At 57.0% G+C, this 18,928-nt stretch overlaps 6 protein-coding genes across 6 annotated transcripts; 5 read left to right on the forward strand and 1 right to left on the reverse strand.

The window, feature by feature from the left end:
* Positions 1-1,665: 1,665 nt before the first annotated feature.
* Positions 1,666-2,886, forward strand: VDAG_09851 (uncharacterized protein; the record flags this gene model as incomplete). The annotated part of the gene is made up of 1 exon (XM_009651196.1): positions 1,666-2,886. The coding sequence occupies one exon, from the start codon at positions 1,666-1,668 to the stop codon at positions 2,884-2,886; it is 1,221 nt and encodes a 406-aa protein (XP_009649491.1).
* A 701-nt stretch (positions 2,887-3,587) lies between these two features.
* On the reverse strand, positions 3,588-4,574 carry VDAG_09852 (PaxU; the record flags this gene model as incomplete). The annotated part of the gene is made up of 1 exon (XM_009651197.1): positions 3,588-4,574. One exon carries the CDS (start codon positions 4,572-4,574, stop codon positions 3,588-3,590), a length of 987 nt encoding a protein of 328 aa, XP_009649492.1.
* A 2,648-nt stretch (positions 4,575-7,222) lies between these two features.
* Positions 7,223-8,195, forward strand: VDAG_09853 (uncharacterized protein; the record flags this gene model as incomplete). Its single annotated transcript, XM_009651198.1, has 2 exons — positions 7,223-7,772; positions 7,825-8,195. The coding sequence occupies 2 exons, from the start codon at positions 7,223-7,225 to the stop codon at positions 8,193-8,195; spliced, it is 921 nt and encodes a 306-aa protein (XP_009649493.1).
* Positions 8,196-12,985: 4,790 nt separating this feature from the next.
* VDAG_09854 (histone H1) lies at positions 12,986-14,236 on the forward strand (the record flags this gene model as incomplete). The annotated part of the gene is made up of 5 exons (XM_009651199.1): positions 12,986-13,045; positions 13,098-13,124; positions 13,284-13,434; positions 13,488-13,741; positions 13,796-14,236. 5 exons carry the CDS (start codon positions 12,986-12,988, stop codon positions 13,958-13,960), a joined length of 657 nt encoding a protein of 218 aa, XP_009649494.1. The 3' UTR covers positions 13,961-14,236.
* A 1,531-nt stretch (positions 14,237-15,767) lies between these two features.
* Positions 15,768-17,354, forward strand: VDAG_09855 (uncharacterized protein; the record flags this gene model as incomplete). The annotated part of the gene is made up of 1 exon (XM_009651200.1): positions 15,768-17,354. One exon carries the CDS (start codon positions 15,768-15,770, stop codon positions 17,352-17,354), a length of 1,587 nt encoding a protein of 528 aa, XP_009649495.1.
* Positions 17,355-18,005: 651 nt separating this feature from the next.
* Positions 18,006-18,679, forward strand: VDAG_09856 (uncharacterized protein; the record flags this gene model as incomplete). Its single annotated transcript, XM_009651201.1, has 2 exons — positions 18,006-18,150; positions 18,282-18,679. 2 exons carry the CDS (start codon positions 18,006-18,008, stop codon positions 18,677-18,679), a joined length of 543 nt encoding a protein of 180 aa, XP_009649496.1.
* Positions 18,680-18,928: the final 249 nt, after the last annotated feature.

The raw sequence follows: 18,928 nt of genomic DNA on the forward strand, positions 1-18,928 counted from the left end.
TCTTCTTCTCAAAAAAAAGGGGGCAGGGGACCCGCGACGCCTTCATGACACCCTTTTTTTATGTTTTCCCTCTTTCAAATCGGGGCACAAAGAATATCGAATCCCAACAATATAACCTTGTTTTTTCCCCAGGGTTAAATTTCTTTTCCCATTGGCCGCCCCTTTTTTCACCCAAACGGTGGGGGGGGGCCAACTAGTTAAGGGGTTTTCCCCGGGGGCGAAATTGGGGGGCCCCAAAAAAACTTTGGGGTTTTGGTTTTTTTTTTTTTTTTTTCAAAAAAAGGAAAAGGGGGGGGGGGGGGGGGGGTTCGTCGGTGACCGGAGCTGGTTTGAGCGACAACCATGCCCAATGTCGTCCTCTCCCGTCCTCCCTGACAATCTCTCGTGGGTACGGGAGTCTGGTAACTCTAGCTTTCCATTATCATGCACCCTCGCTGCACCTCCTCAGGTTAGGGATGCCGAAGCCGGTGGTATGAGTTCGGCCCCCTCCATGTGTCGACCTCAAAAGCTTGTGTACCAAGCTCTCGAAATAGCATGAGGCCAGCCGTCCCTTACGGCAGTCGGGATACAACAATCAGTTTTTAGGGCCACGCTATATTCCGCGCCAATGCTCACCCCCCCAGCAAGCTAGGACGTTGTCACGAACTGGGAAACGGGTTCTTCGCTGCCCTAGCAAACACGAGGGCAAGATCAAGGGTCCGAACGGATGTTTGCAGTTTGCAAGGCCTCGCTTTAGACTTCTAGGCAACAGCATTGTACCATTTAAGCCTCGCCCGACCTGTTTCGTTCGTCTCCCCGCACCATTTTCACGTCCGTCTCCCTCTGTCGTATTCTTGGTTGCCTCGGCCTTGCTCTGTTGGAGTAATAGAAACCAATGCATCTTCCCCTCAGTAAAAGAGTGTGCAAGCTGACGAGAACCAGTCCATGCACACAGGTTAGTCTGAAGCTATCTGGGCAGCGGCCAGATCAGGCAGGTTGTGGGAGATTGGGTTCGATGCCTCTTATGATAAATGCAACAAGCAGGCCAAGCTGACATCTCTGACCAAGATCTTGGCTGAGCACCCACAAATCAACATGGGCGGCGACAGGCCTGGGCAGATAGTCATTGAACATGGTGCGAAACACGGTCGCAGAGGCATTTGAAGTAGCCGGCGACAGAGGCAGCTACGTAACTTCGCCATGTTCACGGGTTTACAACATCTGACCTGTGCCAGGAGCGAGGCCCTGGTCGGTTCTATGCATCAATGACTTGCTGTGCTGCCGCATCAAAAGCCCACGCGTTAGACAACACCGTCACTGCAATACAGCTATGTGAATGAATCGCCATCAGTGACTGGGACGCTCTGCGCGCTTGAAAGCCCGACCAGTCATCCATTCACTTACTGGAATGGCGATAGCATCCACAGTGTGAGATCAGTATCGGAACGTCACACAGTACATGGGTGATCGCACCTGCCTCAGTGACCGACCTCCTTCCCAAAACGCGGCATATTCAACCTTCAGAGAACTCGCTGAAGAAACATTCCCTTTCTGCAAGTTCTTCCCTCAGCCATCTCTACGTGTGATCACAAACAGCAACGCCCTGCCTAACGCAACACCTTCCCGGCGTCGACCTTGGTCTAGCAAAGCGGCATACACATCACTACTAGAGGACCAAAAGTCATCATGGGCGGAGGCGAACTCAAGTCTCTCGGTGATGCTGAGGCTAGTCACGAACCCTCGCGGAGCGACTACTCACACCGGGGCCTGCCATTTCGGACCAGGAGTCGATCGCCGCCTCGACACACAAGCCAGACCAGGTACCGCGACCGCGATTCCCAGCACCAGGAGGCCAGCCAGTGGCGGGGTTCGAACCAGCGGTCACTTCCCCTGCTCAGCGATATGGGTTCTCTCTTCCGTGTCGACCTCGAGCAGCGCGACCCCGACCGCTCTGCGCGTGCTTTCCGCATCGTCCCGACGACCCACGATGGCGGTCGCCGCCATAACACCATCGGTCAGACCTTGAACGGTGCGACCAAGGTGGCCATCATCCATAATCGCGAGTCCCTCATGGCTTGGGCTGAGAGGATGGCTGCCGCCCTCGAAGAGAGAGGCCCTGGAGGGGAGCTGTCGATCATCAGCGCCATCGGCGACCTCTCGAAGCGATCCGGGAACCGCCCTGTTATTGAGCACTGGGATGGCAGCGGTCTCTTCTGCCGACCGTCTTCGGCAGGCATCGCGCGGTCCGGCACGAAAGCTTCTTTCCACACAAACGGCTCTCACTCCAGAAGGTCTCGCTCTCGTGCCCCTTCCGAAAAGGTCCCTGGCTCCGATGGCGCCATGCGAATGGGCCGGGACGCACCCCAGGGAGCATTCGTCACGGGACCGTTGCCGGATCAAAGCCTCGGACCAGACCCAAGCTGGCAGCTGTGCCAGAACTGCGGAGGTCTCGGCCACCATCCCGCCTACTGCACCGTACCAGGGCCTAGTGGCTTCACGCACGTCTGCCCTCTCTGCAACTCTACCCGTCACCTTGTCGATGAATGTGCGCAGTGGCACGACAAGACTATCTGGCAGCGCCTGGACATTCTCGTCCGCCACCGCGCCGGCAAGCCCCCCCTGGCCACAGTCGCATGGAGCTGGCCCAACATGGTCAACGACACGAGGGATAAGATGGCTTTCAACCCCCCGAACAGCTGGGTCGAAATCACCGAGTATCCGCTGGACTTTCTGACTGTGCAGCGGATCATCAGCATGCCTGACTGCCCTCAATCGGTGTGGAGGTCGCACGAGCGGTTCTCGGCTTACCTTGCGCACATTGGTGCCCGGAGCTTCTACACAGCTAGGTTCTTCGACACGTACCGGGTTCCCGCCCGCGAGCAGGTGTACAACGCCGTGCGACTGTGAGGAGTGCGGGTGACAAAGCGCGCGGGGCATGGCCCAGGGGAAGGCGGCGGGCTTCAGGATGTGCAGCATACTGATGTGCTGCGGGGAAGAGCGTTTTGATACTTTGGGAGGCATTCGTGAGGCTTGCACAGACGTTGATGCATCTTTCGTGTTCTGGCGTTTGAGGGTATGGCATGAGCGAAAGACGCCCTTTCCATTCAGCCTCATGAGAAAAGGGACTCTGGGGCATGCAGGCTGCGATGTTAGCAGCCACAGCTAATGGATAGCTACTTGAATTTTGGTGCGGAATCGCGATTTATGCTTCTTGAGAATATCATCTCCATGCGTGTTCAATGTGATGTGAAGCGAAGCCGGTGGAAAGAATGGAGTTGAGTGACAGGTGGCAGCCGCTGACTAAAGTGATTGGCAGGTGTGTGGCTCGTTGGTGGCTTCGGCCTTTTCTATGCGACCACGAACATCGAAAGACTCCCATCAACTCGCGGCATCGCTTCTCCAGGGAGCTGCTTCATGCTCCTCGCAATACATTAGAACTCCATGTCGTTACGCTACAAGCATGTGAGGCCGTCATGTCACGGCTCTCACGGAACCCATGCCAACTCCTAACTCCCAAGATGCTGATGCACATGTAGATCGCTTATACCAAGACATCAAACAGAAACGGCCCCCAATGGGAAAACCTCCTCTTCACCCACTCTCCCTCTCTACCCGCGTTTCGGCTCCTCGTTTGCCCAGGCCCACGCGTCGGCGATGGCCTTCCAGTACTTCTCGGGATGCATGCGCATGTGGCCGACGTGGCCGCTGCCGTCGAACAGCTCGGCGCGCAGCTGGTAGCCCTTCTGCCTCGACTCGGCCATGTACATCTCGACGTCGTCGGAGGTGATGAGGTCGTCCTCCTTGCTGTAGAGGTACAGGCGGCGGGCGTCCTTGGTCTCAAATGCGTCGTCGTCGGTGACGCGCAGGGCAAAGGCGCCGGCGGCCTCGCGGCCGACGCACCAGCCGGCCAGGACGTTGACGGTCAGGAAGGAGCCCCAGAGGCACTGGGTCACGGCGAAGGGCCAGGGGAACCAGGCGGCGGTGCCGATGGTCATGGCGCGCGACCAGCGCTGCAGCGACGGCCACGTGAGCCACGGGCTGCCGGGGGTCGAGTCGAGGACGAGCAGGCGGTGGGGCAGCGGGCGGCCGTGACGCGCGGCGAAGGCGTCGAGGGTCGCGCTGAAGTTGACGGCGCCCGTGTTGGACATGGCCTCGACGAGGATGGCGTCGGCGTCGGCGTTGCCGTCGTCGTCAGTGTCGAGGGCGCCGAGCGTGTCGACGACGGGCGTCATGGCGACGGCGCGGGCTGCGGCGCTGTTGAACATGGCCTTGGCGATGGGCGAGAGCACGGCGATCTGGCGTGCGTGCGGGAACAGCGCCGCGTAGCCGTCTGTGTACTTTTGCACGTTGCGCGCCGTGCCGTCGCCCCAGCCGTAGAGCATGACGGTGTGCGGCTGGCCGGCGGGGCGGGGGCCGTCGCTGACGGGCGCCTCGCGGACAAAGACCTGCTCCGACAGAGCCGTGAAGCCGGGAAAGGGGGCCGTCTTGTGCATCGTGACCGGGTCGAGGGGATCCTGCTGCTGCTGTTCTGGTTGGATGGACGGTGGTGGATCGTAGGGCGGGAAAAAGTCCAGTTCGTTACCGAGGGCGCTCATCGTGGACAGGCTACGGGGTGCGATATGGGGCCGTTTGCTATTTATGAGCAGCACCAAAAGGCCTGACTCGTTGTGGGGCCTTGAAAATACTTTAAAAAAAGGAGCCCTGCAGACTCAAGACTGCTCAATGATGAGAAATCGGTAGAGCGCAAGGACCGGCGCCCCGATTGTTGAGACGGCGTTTGCGATGACACGGCAAAAGGGGTAAAGAAAAAAAGGACCAGGACGGACCATGACGGACCCCGGCGGCGCGCCCGACCACGAGGTCGACGCGTGCTCTGTGTGGCTCGCTGGCATGGTTCATTGGACATTTCAGGCTGTCGGGTGCGCCGGAGGGTTTTCGCAAAAGAGACCGAAGGCTGCGCTGCCGACGGGATCAATCCTGTGGGCGTACCAAGAACTCAACATTTTCGGCGTAACGACGCAATTCGGCACATGTCCGAATGAGCCGAGGTCCCGTTTGCTCGTTCCTGCGTCATATCTGATAAGCAGCGATGGTCCATCGTCACGTGCTGCATCTCGGACCAGCCGATGGCATATCCTACCGTATTCCCGTTTGGCCTCTGGTGCACACCAAGTCTGACGTGTTGGGCATTTCAGGGTCCGGCTTGCCTGGTCTTGCCTGGTTCCTGTCGTTCCAACCTGGCAAAGTCCAACGAAACAAACTCGGTCATCATGTGACTATTTGCTGCCTGTGCCGCCATTGGGCTTGATCGCATCTGGTGAACAACCAGTAGATAGACCGAAAGTAGCAAACTAACGCTGCACTGGAAGGAATACCACCCTGTGTATGTCATCAGTTCACGCCCGAAGTAGGATGGATTCAGAACAGCGTGATACCGCAAGTACAAGCTTTGACGCTTAGGCATTTTTACACCGGCCGGTCAGTCGGACTCTGTTAACGACCAACTGTTCGATTGACGTCGCTTTTCAGGATCGACGTCTGAAGCAGCGAGCCGCTGCAGTTCCTATTTCTCTACATGATTTGTGCTGAAAGCACGATCTCCATTTTGGTGATTGAGCAAGCAGTTTGTAATTTTCATTATTTAGCACCCCGACGCCAGGGACTACGTACATTTGCTGAATTCTCCACAGACACAATTTCTCCAGTTTCAATACTAAATTTCGATGTTGGACACCTGGTCTCGCAAGAATACACAGAGCAGCTTCAGAGACTGAAGCCTGGAAATGCCGTTACTAGCATGACGAGCTCTTGGCAGCGTCAAACCCCGACAACCAGGGCTAACATGCGCCTCGAGAGCGTAGTAAGATTCGTGAAATTGAGGTGGGACATACCATTTATATTATCAACTTAGTAACGTCGCCGTTTTACAGGACTTTACTTATATTTCCGTGTTTCTTATACCTTCTACCACCCATTCTTTTACCCAAACCGTATGCAAAATCGAGTACTGCAGATCCGTCGGCCCGAAACATCTTTATCAAAAATCAACAGTCTCGAAGCCTCCTTTCGTTTTACTACCCCGAAAGGCAGAGATATATCAGAGCACTTCGAAACCCTTGGTACTTCGAAGATATTACTCAACGGTACACTGCTTCTCGTGGACGCAGTCAGTGATCAAAGCAAGTGAAGATCAGTCTTACACCAAACCACAGGTGATCCCGACCCAATCCGGTACGGCTTAGATGTAAGATGAGTCTGGAGTAGTGCCTATCGAACTCTGCTACATATCTTCGTGGTGCATAGAATCAAACTGTATGATCAAACCCATACGACGGACCATGATCATGGGACCCTTAGATGCCTCTGATATCCGTCCCGCAAAGGGCATGCACTTTATACAGTTGGCTTGTAAGCAAGTACACATTTTCCTTAAATACCCGACTCCACAGTCGGTCTCGATGCATGTTCCGAATGAACAGCCATGAAACCATAAGCGACCGGGCAAAAATATCTCAATTTAATTGGGATGAAGAGCTCGGAAACAATCGCGGCACAAGCATGAAAGTGAACCACGCTTCGGTGGCTTTTGCTTTGACCGATCACTAGAACGAAGATCCTGGGTACAATCCCATCAAATGGTACAGCTTCATTCAGCATTCTTGGTCTTTTTCTTCAGAAACCCGCAACGCCAAGTATGCTCTGTCCTAACAATGTCTAGGCAGATTATTTCGACTTTGAGATTCCATCGTCAATTCTGTCGGTTGCATCTGATTCTGTCGTGAAAATCGCATGAGTAAGAATGACCATACCCGTGCTAATAACCCACGAATCAACAAAAATAGATGTGGCTTGGCAACGGAGGATGCATTTGGTGCATTCGATGGCTGACATACCGTCATCCAACAGGGGATACAGCCCTATGCTGGGCCCCATGCCCATGGACGGGGCTGAGCACAGTCAGGTTTGACAAGGTACACGATCCCCCGTTGAGCTTCACTTCACGTAAGCTTACAGTTTGCTATTCGTACCACAACACTGAGATCGACAACAGATCCTTCAATGTGGCTGACGGACTTGGTCAATCATGCGCAGTGTGAGCGCGCCTGTGATGGTTACGCTGAACGTTCGATGCTTGTTTTAAAGGGTTGCCTCTCCCGCACGTTTCGACGGAAGCTGAACTTCATCGAATTCGAACCACATTTACCTTACCCTTGTCTACTCCGACTAATCGAATTTTCGCAAAATGTCATTCATCATGAAAGCTCTCCCGTTCATCGCCCTCGCAGCGGCGGCAGATCTGGAACCCGAGCTTGGCGGTTACACCTCCAGCGGTTCTCCTGCCACTGCACCCCCATTTGGCCTCCCTACTGAGCGCTTCGAAGCCGTCTTTGCCAAGCCGAACAACACGGCATCAGTCTCCTACAGCAACCTCGGCTTCAGCAACGGCTCCGATGTCTGGTCCGTCAACCTCGCCTTTGCCGCCAACGTCTCCCTCGCCAATGCCACGCAGGCCGGCGAGGATGTCGGCGAGGATCCCGTCACCCAGTTGACAATTCTCTCCCTGGAGCGCACCAAGGGCGCCAAGCTCAACACGAAAGATGTCAGCGTTGCCATCTTCACCGGCTTCGCTGCCAACGCCACCAATGACGGTGACAATATTAACGGCTGCGACTTCTTGAGCGACGAGTGCCGCCGGGCGATCGAGACAACGGCAAGCGACGACGAAAGCAGTCCGCAACTGCAACATGTCTGCAGCCGGTGGCTTTCGGACACGCAATCGACGACACGTTTTGGTGAGTTTGTCGTTGCCGAGGCCGATGCAGCCGTGCTGACTTTGCTCCGTAGGTCTCGGATCCAACAACCTGGATAACGGCGAGCCCTTTAACGCTTTCGCCACAAGGCCAACCGAGGCTGGCACGAACGAGACCAGCGCCATGTACGAGTATGCCCTGACCAAGATCTGGGCTGTCATCTTGCACTCCACCAAGGCCGGCTCGACGAACGAGTCGACCTCGTCGCTGACTAGTCTACGTTGCCTGCGCGCCGGCACCATTGAGGAGGAGTCGGGAGAGTCTAGTGGAAACGATGGCGATGGAAATGACTCGGAGGCCGGTGGTGATGGCGACGGCGAGGGTGACGGAAGCGCTGCTGGCATTGTCAAGGCTAGCGTGTCTGCTGTGATTCTGGCGTTGGCAGCGGCCATGATTATGGCATGAACACATGGTGCGGCACATATTGCATGATTTGCGACTGTAGGGGAGGCGACTTGGGCATAGAACGGGCTAGGCGTTGATCGTTGATTTCAGGGTGGCGCTCTCGGTTTTCTCGGGTGGTCTTCAAATTCCGTTGGTAGCGTAACGTCCTTTCCGACAAGTCAAGATTGTATTATTATCAAAAGCTTTCTCTGTGATGTTCAATAACTAATCACTAGGAGAGCATGCACTTTTGTAAGGTCATTGCCTGGCCAATACAGTCTAGTACTCAGTTGCCGATCGCAACGTTTCGAAGGGAGTAGATTCTGAGGAGTTTCGTCCGGAGATCATCCATAAATAATGTTATTCGGTCTTTTACTAGATCTGCATCTCGGGATATCAAAGACTTACTTTCCGAGCAAGAATGCATTGCCATATTCAGAAATGTATTGCCAGATGCCTCGTTGTGTCTAGATGTTACGAACACCGTCTTCTCCGATTCATAGAACTAGTATCTGGTTACAGTCTGAGTGTCGGACTTCAAGAGTGCCATGCCGAAGTTGCTGTTTCTAGAGTCTGCGACGGGTGGCTTGCTGCTCATTTCACCTGCAGGTGGTAGAAGCGTGCTGTTTCTCTTGTTGAGTCTCGTAGTTCATGCTCGATTAGAATTCAGTCAATAGCAAGGCTTCGCTGGTCTTGAATGCAAATCATGTACATTGGCGTCATAGAGTTGTAGCCAAACACGGCTATCATGTCCAGCTCTAATTCTTCAGACACGAGTGTCATATCCGGAATGGTGTTTCGGAGCCGTCATGCTCGTAATGATGAGTTTGCACATCCACGAGATGCCTAGTTGCCCATCCGCTGCCTCCTCTCTAGAAATCCTAGAAAGCCCGAGCCGGCTATTTGAACATTCTGGCCAGGGACAGCATGATGCCTGTCAGGGCTTATAGATCGTTATCCTCCGTCTTGGCTGAAGGCCCTTGGCAGGAGGAGAGGACTCCCAGACCGTGAGGTGACCCATGCCTAATGTATTTCAGGCCTGCAAGAGAGCCATTCCTGACCCCTAAAGCGCAAACGTCAGAAGACGCCTACGGAGCCAAGGCACGGGGAGCCTCAGAGGGCTGGTTGAGGAGCTGGAGACCACGGGAGCGCGTGACTAAGGGCTGCGACAGGCCAGAATTCAATCTGTTCAACCCCACCTAACAGTTGACTGCGGATATCACCTGCGAAGACGTCTTCGCTCTGCCCATCCCAACGCCGCTCTGACAGCGATGGTGCGCGTTTGTATTGAAGCTGCTGCCGCGTTACTCATCCAACGCATACAGCGAATGCTATGCACGAACTGGTTCAGGCACATGATTGTGTGCCATGTCCATCTTGTCCCAATCTAAAGCGTGTAGGCCAAGCCTGGCCGATGAAGTTACCACCGGGCCTTTTCCAGAAGAGCGTGAAACTTGGCTGGGTCCGGCCGTTGCCATCGCCAGGCCACCCAACCTCACGCAGCAAGCCAACCATAACGTCATGTCCCCTCTCAAACCCAAACCGTCCGAGTCGATATTCATGTGCACGGCCGAGATGCACCAATGGCCCGTCCTGATCCAGCGCTCTCCCGAAACCTGGTGAAGGGCTCGGGCTAGCTCTCAAGCTCGTCACGGACAATGCTTTCCTGAACGTTGTCCAGTCGGTAGCCGATGACTCGAGTATCAAACATCAGGAGTGGTGTGGAGGACGAGTACTGACGATCCCCGCTGAACTCTGGTAGCGCAGATTGCGGATTGGGTTCAAGGCCTCTGGAGACCAGCGAGGACCTCAGGCGGGACTTTTGGCCATCCCCCCGGGGGCGCGCGAGAGATTGGAAGGTCGTTCTAGTGCGCGCGATGAGAATTCGTAGTAGTCCGTTACAAGACGGAGAAACCCCTCCTGATCGAACGGCATGGCGGATTGGAGGCGACCAGAGAATGAGCCAGTAGATGCGACGAACCAAACTTTAGGCTACCTTACCTTAGCTCAGGGTCGATTGGGGCTGGAAGCAGCGAGGCTGCGGAATACACCCAGTTCAATTGGGGTTCTTGTGGGTGCCAGAGCCTGTCAACCTCAGTCAGTCAGTCCCTGTACCCCCCAAATCCTGCCCCGCATCCGTCACGGGCACACACTTTTGCAGCGGAAACACGGCGCAAGCTGGGCTTGTTTGGTTGGCTTTGTATTCGCTGCTGGATGATTCCAGTTCAGTTTCATGATTTCAGTTCAGTTTCTTTGAAATACTGAGGCACACCAAGCCAGCAAGCCGAGAGTGACAAGCACCAAGTGACGATTTGCTAGTTGCAAGAAGTGCCAGCTTCTCTATCCCAGAAAGATAATTTTTAGTGAGCATTCGGCCGCCTGATCGATCCTCCTCAGCGCACTCTGCGATCGAGATTGAAAATCGCAAAGGCGTCTTCGTCGATACGTTGCAGAATGACACAGATCAAGGCGTTGCATGACAGCACGGCAAAGTCTGCAAGAACATCAACCGGATGGCTGCGCCTTGACACGTCTATTCTGAAAACCAAAAGTATCACAAGGTCTCTTCATCGCCAGTTGCGGACCGCTGGTCCAGATCCAGACCTTGCGTGGTTCTGAGGGGATCGATGGAGCCTCGCGAAGCACTGACTAACACGGAAATTGAACTGCGCCGAAGTCAAAGTCGAGAAGGCACATGCCGGAGCCTTGGAGGAGAACTTATCGCCTCCAGACCTCCAGACCTCCGGACCGCCAAACTGCCCAGAACATGTACATTAGCCTGCTGAGAGGGGCTTTCCATGGTTTCGTCACCATTTCGACTCCGCTGTTCACATTCTCAAGGAGGATTCCTGGCCGTGGTGACGGCCACGTGGGAGCGAAATTGCGAGCCACAGCAGCAATGCGGATGCCGACAGCAATGTTGGCCGTGGCTGCGACAGTGTTCACTGGCCGATGGTCGATGCTCGGGGTCGATCTCTCGTTGGAGATCAAGTCTTATTTATCTCATGGGAGACAAGGACATGACAGAAAAGGTCGTCTGGGTTTGGGGCCGCATATGAGATGCGTTCGCTTCGATGACTAACACGCAGGCAAGAGTGATGCCAATAGCAAGGCATGGCGTCAGGGAACTGTTGTGGATGTGTTGGTGACCTGCGTCTCATGTTCACTTGGAGTCATGGTCATTTCGACGAGAGGGATATCTGAACGATGAATGAGAGAAAGATGTGGTGAGGTGGTCCTGGTTTATCTTCTGGATGGGTGGTGGGCAACTCGCCATTCTGCAGAACGCGAGATACTCGACCAGCGTGATTCATCACGGCCTCTCTATCGGGGGATTTCGCAGGCCCATCGAGCCAAGAACACGGAAATAATAGCATGAGGAAACAAGTGAGAAAGCCATCATTCGATTTGATGGCTGTCGAGTAACCAAGAACACGGTGACGCGGTTGCAGGGAGGGCGGATGTGGCGCCGTCGTGAACGTGCGGATGGCTTCAGCTGGGAAAGACGAGCTCCAGCAAAACACGGTCGCGTTGCAAAAGCCTTGCAAAACCACCATATATCTTTGAAATGCAAAATGAGAGAAAGAAAAATCATGAGCCAGGGACATCTGCATGCATTAAACACACGATAGTCTTTGCTCGAGACAAAGGGGGAGAGCGAATGCAAACATGGACATGGCGGTCGCGTTGCGACGACGATGCAAAACAGACCATCTCGACACCCAAAAACACCCTCGACACGGGTCAAGTTGGAGGGCGCTTGGGAGTACAATCGGCGCACGAAAAAATGACCAGAAAACACGTTCAAGGACGGGAGACACAGGACATCATGATGGAGGGTGGGCAGATGGAAAGAAGAGGGCGAGCGAGAAGGAAAAAGAGGAAGAAGACGGGAACGGGGACGAAGACGTCGAGGTGGGCGATGAGGTGGGCGTTGGGCGAGGACGAGATCAGACAACGCAGAAGGGGCCCAGACGTTGGGTGGTGGGCAGCTGGCCAATCAGAAAAATGGTGCCGCGTGACGTATTTTTCTGGGACGAGGGACCTATTTTCGAGGTACCTCTGCAAGTACCTTTTTTCGACGAGCAGGTAGAGACAGCGAGAGGGGGGGGGGCGTGTGTGTCTGGGAGCTCCTTCCCTCACGAGGACCCCAGGTACGAAGCTTCGGAAGCTTCTCATGCAGCCAGGGCCAGTTCGCGTGGGCGGGTTGAGGAAGGAGTACCGTAGTAAAGCGCCATGTAAGTAAGGTAGGAGAGTAGGAGAGAGACAAGGTGCCAGGTCGGTACAGTAAGGTCAGCAAGGTACCCACCCCCCGGCAGCCCCATTACATCCACCCACCCAGATCGCGTCTGGCCCTAACAAACGGGCGGCAGCGTGCTGTGCCCTGTGCGGCGGGGGCACATCTCAGCACTGGCAGGACCGATCAGCAGTCCCTGGATGGTGGAAGGACCCCCCGTCACGCTCGCCGAAGCTCAAGCTCCAGCCCCAAAGCAGCCTAGCGGATTGATTGTCTTCCGGGACACACCTCGACCTGCCGCCGCACCAGACATGGCGAGTTTACTGATTGCGCATCTGCGGCAAGTGCCCCCGCTCATGTATAAACCGTCCCCCCCCCGTCCACTCCACGCGCACTCCTCCCACACCTCTCGTTCCTGTCGTCTCTTGCTTCTACACGGTATAACTAGCAAATATTCCAGAGAAATCTTCACGGTTCACTACACCCATCCTTCATTCGCCCATCCTTTAAGAGTCTTTCGAGCTCCACACATCAGCCGACGCGTCTCGACTCTCAACCCACAACAACCAACGACATGGCCCCCAAGAAGACCGAGTCTGGCGCTCCCGCCGAGAAGAAGTCGCACACCTACCAGGTTGGTTGCCTCTCGGCGCGTGCTCATGTAAATCGCCGCTGATTATTTGCAGGACATGATTCACGACGCTATCGTCAACGTATGTTTTCGTCTTTCCAAGTCTTCCGGCGCAAGACGCTTGTGGTTTGGGCGTGAGGGGTCATGTGTATCCTTCGTGTTGGGCACGACCCCACCCCGTCCACCACCCAGCTCATTCGTCACGCGTCTTCAAACTCAAGCCACTGACACATCCCCTTAGCTCAAGGACCGTAATGGCTCGTCGCGTCAGTCGCTCAAGAAGTATGTCCGTGCCCAGAACGACATCAAGGTCGGCGATGCCATGTTCGACTCTTGCTTCAACAAGGCCCTGAAGGCTGGTGTTGCTAAGGGCGTCTTCGAGCAGCCCAAGGGTATGTTGCCATGCCTCCATTCGCGCATGTGTACGTCTTCCTAACAGACACAGGCCCCTCCGGTGGCACCAAGCTCGCCAAGAAGACCCCCAAGGCTGCCGCCCCCAAGAAGGCCGCCGAGAAGAAGGAGCCTACTGAGAAGAAGGCCGCCGCTGAGAAGAAGACAACGGAGAAGAAGGCCCCCGCCAAGAAGGCTGCCACGACCAAGAAGGCCGCTCCCGCTGAGAAGAAGACCGCCGCGAAGAAGGCTGCGCCGGCGAAGAAGGCTGCTGCCCCCGCCAAGAAGGCTGCGACCACCAAGAAGGCTGTATGTGACGCGCCACCGGACATGTCCCATTCACTCTTTACTGACACATCTCAGGCCCCTGCTGCCGCCGACAAGCCCGCTGCCGCCGACAAGTCCGCTGCCCTGAGCAAGACCAAGACTGGCCGTGTCGCCAAGGCGGCTCCCAAGGCTGCTGCCACGAAGAAGGCGGCGCCGAAGAAGGCCGCCGCGCCGAAGAAGGCTGCTGCTGCTTCCGCATAGACGGAACGCCATTGGTGCATGTCCGAGACGCTTCCGAGGGCCGAGGACAGCACGGCTGATCATGACGGTATGCGTTGGTTGACTTTGCGGGCGTTCCGGTTGCAATTGGGAAGGCAGGCAGGGCTAGGGCTGGTTACAGGAAGCGCGGGTGTCTTGGCCTGATGCCACGGGCTGTTGGCGCGAGCATTACTGCGGCGCTCATACGCAGCCGCGGTAGGCTTGGGATGACTGTAATTATACCATGATGATTCTGGGAATGATATATATCTTCAACTTGACCCGTCGTGTGTGTGTTGTGTGTTATGTTCACGACACCCTCTGTCTCCCCGAGGCTGTGGTGCGCGCATGTGGAGTCGACGCGGTCATGGGGTGGAACATTTGTTTACCTACCCGGGTGTACCAGGGCTCGCGTTCCTGTTGAGGACCACGTGCATGTCGAGTCGAACGTCGGTGAGGCCCAAGCTTGCGTCGCGCTTGGTGTTTGCCATGTTCGCGGATCAATGCGAGCCCACATGCTGAAACGGTGCTGAAGACTGTGACAAGGTCCGGCCGAAGGGAAAGCCGCCTCACCCCTTTACACTCTCGCCCGCGATAAATCCCCATGTCAACTTTGTTTTGGGGGCTTTTTCAAGTCTTTTGGGTTTGTTACATCAATTTCTGGCATTGCGGCCTCGAGCATGGGGACAAGCCTGGGCGTGGCGCGCCAATGCCTTGGGTGTAGAATGCTGCCTATTGTCGCGGGAGGAGCGGGGAGCAAGGACTCAATCGCACTTGGGCGGGCAACGGACGGCATTCATCCTCGGGTGCAGCCTGGGAGGAAGCGGATATGAAGCGGGAAGATTTCGACAGCTTGGCCGTCCCCTTCTCAGGTTTGATGGCGCATCAATGCCCCGGAGCAAATCCCCCGCACGTCAAAGGCTTGCGGATGACGAGGCGAGGGGAGGGGGGGGGGGGGGGGGCGGTCGAGGTGCGAGTTGTGTGGCTTGGACTGGATAGCGCGTCGCGGTGGAGGGTGGAGGTGGAGCCTGGAGGTGAAGGGTGGATGCTGAGGATGGCCCGATGGACCCGCTTTTGACCCCGAGTCCGATAAGGCAGCGGCGCCGCAAGCCCCTTGCCTTCGTCTGTGTCTGTTCCTTCCAGGTGTCTGGCGGCTGGGCTCCAGCGTCTCTCTCTCTGTGGGTGGACTGTCAGCTGTGCCTTCCGCTGTCACCATCCAAGGTGCAGAGCTAGGCTTGCTAGGGTAGCTGCGATGGTGCCGCGCCAGCTGCTGCCGTACCTCAGGCAGGCAGCACCAGGAAACCCCACTTCTGCCCCCCTGGCTCCTGGCTCCTGGCTCCTGGCGCCTGGTGCCTTCTCCTGGCTGCTACCTGCGCCAACACAGCGACGCAATCAGCTGTCAGTACCCGCACACTTCGTCATCCTCGAATGCACCTGCCTGCCGCTGTTGTGCGTTGCCCTTTGCCTAGGGGCGTCAGGCAGAGGTGCGACTTGCTCTCGACTTCACAACCCCTTGAGCCTCGCATCCCATTGCTTCAGGAACAACAAGAATAGCTGCCGCTGAAAGATACGCCGTGCCACCTGAGTTCATTGGATTCGAATTACTCGACTCTAGTCGGCCCCCCTGATTGTTCGCTCCCATCTCACCGACCGGCGCTCCAGCAGGACCACCAAACAGACACCCCGCCCCCGGATAGACCGGACAATGGCAGAGGCACTTTGAGCTCCTCCCACAGGCACATCAGAAACCCAATCTCTCCAACTCGCAGCCCAGAGAGAGAGAGAGAGACGAGACAACCGCATGCACGCAATGGCCGACATTTCGACCAACCCGTTCCGCAGGAAGAGCGCAGCTGCCGCCACCTCCGACCGCCCCTCCATCCCCAAGGCCACATCCTCTGCCGCCTTTCTGCAGTCCATCACCACCTCCACCGACAGCGATGGCACTGCGACGCCGCCCCTCAAGCAAAAGGTCGTCAAGAGAGTCCGCGTGCAGTCGCCGCCCCCGTCCCCTGGCGCCGTGCCCAGTCCTCCTGTGATCCCTGGCTACAGCAACGATGACTATGACGACCCGGACCCTTTTGAGAGTCGCTTTCCCGCCAACCCCGACAACATGGGCGCTCTACCCGAGGCGGCGCCGCTCGTCGCCGCCAACCGCAGCGCTGAGACGACGTTTGAAGACAAGACCGATCACGATGTTGCCCACGATCTCGAAGCCGTCACAACGGCATCGGCACCTGGCAAGGGCGGCCTCGATGTCAGCGCCTTTCAGAGACTGCTGCTGACAGGGCAGTCGGGATCAGAAGCTACCGTGCCCCCCACAGCGCCGTTGCAAAACGACAATGCGCCAGCCGCGATCTCAGTTGAAAGATTAAATGAGGCGGGGCACGAGGACGTCCGGTCTACAACACCAACATCGCAACGAGGCACGCCCGTGCCGCCGGGACCTCGCCGACCCCCACCTCCACCGAGCTCTCGGCACGGCAAGTCGATCAAGCCGCAACATATAGAGGAAGTCTCGGGAGCACAACCATCGTCCTCGACATCGTCCCTCGCCTCGCCCAAGCCGAGGTCTCCGTCTGATGTTGAAAGGCCGGTTCCCCCGGCACCGCGACACCGCGTGGCCGATGACACAGAAGACACGATCGCTCGGGAGGCGGCAGCAAGGTTGCCCGAGCACGAAGAGCCACTGCACAGCCCAGAGCCAATCCCAGCATCTGGAAAGAAGCCCACCCCTGCACCGCCGCCCAGACGAGGCCATGCTCGGGCAGAGAGCAAGCAACTGTCTGCGTCGAATGCTGTGCTAGCACATGACGACGAGCCGCAACCGCGATCGTCAGTCGATTCGCAGCGGTCGCGATCGGAGAGCACGAGAAACAAAGATGTGCCCGCACCGCCGCCATCAAGGCGACCCGTGACCGTGTCGCGGACATCCGCCTCATCTACTTCCCTTGCCACATCGGCAAGCCCATTCACCGACGCGGAGCCCACGTCGTCTGGGACACCTGTGTCCCTACACGTCGGGGCGCACGAGCAAACCCCCAAATCATCCCCGCCGCCGCCTCCTCCGGCGCGGAAGGCGTCTACACGGAGGCCGCAGCCGCGGAACGCCGAAACAACTAGCAGACGAGTCGTGAGCGGAGAAAAGGAGAACACCATTGCGCCTCCACCGCCGCCGCCCCGACAGAGAGGCAGCAGCAAGGGCAGTGTCGATGCGCCGGGAGCATCGCAGCGGACGAGCCTTGACAGCACGCGGGTTTTCACGCCGCCAGCTCATAACCATGTAGCGGAAGATGCGGGGCAGGAAGGCCTCAGGGAGGGTCAGAACATCCTCGCGGACCTGGACGCCCTGCAGAGAGAAGTAGATGCACTGAGGGGCCAGTATCGGGGAGATTGAGCGCATGGCCGCTCAGGAAGCAGAGTCCAGAACTCCCAAAGAAATGACAACTGAAAAGAGACGGAGCATGATAGAGTTGACCGAAGCATACGGTGGGCAGGCGAATGGATATGGTGGGATCGTTCTGTGAACATCGCCATAGAAGACGGGACGCTTGGCTAATGCGCATACCTCTTATAAGTTAACCTTTTGCCCCCCATCATTGTTCGAATAAAGTTGAGCGCAAGGTTCCGATGAAGAGGATCGCAAGGAGCGTTCCCCCTCGTTACAACGTCGGGCGACGGCCATTGGGTGGTCAGATTGCTGGTTGTCCGAAGGCGAATGCCGCCAGATCGATTAGGACACATTGGGAACCGGTCCATCTTTTTTGGTTTAGCGGAGATGGATGCTGCCCGCTCTCGTCGTGCGACCTGGGTCAAGAAGCCTCCTTGATTCGACGGCCACGTCGGCTTTATCGGCTCCACCCGGGGAGATCTAAAAAGGTGTTACACATGACATGACTCTTTTTCCTCGTTGGGATGTGTCCGTCTCGACATTCGCCACTGCATCGTATAAGAGGGGTCGGGGCCAGATAGGTACAGTCTGCGAATCGCCTCGTACAGTCTGCGAATCGCATCCAGCCAACCGAGGGAATTACTCACGAGAACGACCATGGCCGGCATATCCATCCGCGAGGGCATCCGCTGGCTGCCAGCCGCCATGAGCGAGCCGACGTCGAGCGTGGTCCTGACATCGCCGGAGAGACGGTTTGTCGACATTCGGGTGCTTTACCCCGAGGGCGCGACGCCCGCTGAAGGTAAAGCTGCTCCATTTTCGGTGCCGACGATGGCGCTCTTCTTATGATGAGGGACCCTCATCTCTCACACGCTCACTCCTCCTCATACTCTCATGCTGACCTGGCTGACCCCCCCTTTCCCTTCCCGACAGACGTTGCGCCGCTGGAGCGGCTCGACTGGGCCATCGCAGGCACGTCGTCGTCGACGCCACGCGGCGGGCCGGGCGAGACGCACGGCGTGTGGCGGCACTGGCTCGATTCGCGCACGGTGGCCACCGAGGGGCTCGCCGACGAGGGTGACATGGCGCCCATGGACGAGGAGAGGACGCTTGAGACTGGCCAGATGGTGAACCCAGAGACGGGCGTCGAGACGCCCTACGAGGAGGTGTGGCGGGACCCGACCATCCAGGGCGTCGATGGCCGGCGCGCCAAGTGCTACGTGCTCGTGTGGGACGAAAGGCCCCGCGGCGCGGGCATGGTCATCCGGCTCGGGACGTGGTGCCAGGGCATTCTGCGGGAACGGGTGACGAGGTCAAAGGCCGAGCGTTGAGAGTGGCGAGCCGGGCCGGGGTGGCGGAGGACGAAGCGCGTCGGCGACGGCGCCGGCATGCCGTGCGTGGCGCTCCTTAGAGAGGGATGTCAAGCTTGAGAACGGGGAACAAGTTTGAGCACGGCGGACGACAGTGGCAGGTTGTTGAGCGGGCTACCGTATGATGTGATGAGGGCCCAAATCGTTCATCGTACATGTTTTCTACGCGGGGTTGGCATGGTAGATTAAGTCATCATTTTATTTTCCTCT

This window comes from Verticillium dahliae, genomic scaffold (genome assembly GCF_000150675.1).
Source record: "Verticillium dahliae VdLs.17 supercont1.29 genomic scaffold, whole genome shotgun sequence".
NCBI lineage: Eukaryota > Fungi > Ascomycota > Sordariomycetes > Glomerellales > Plectosphaerellaceae > Verticillium > Verticillium dahliae.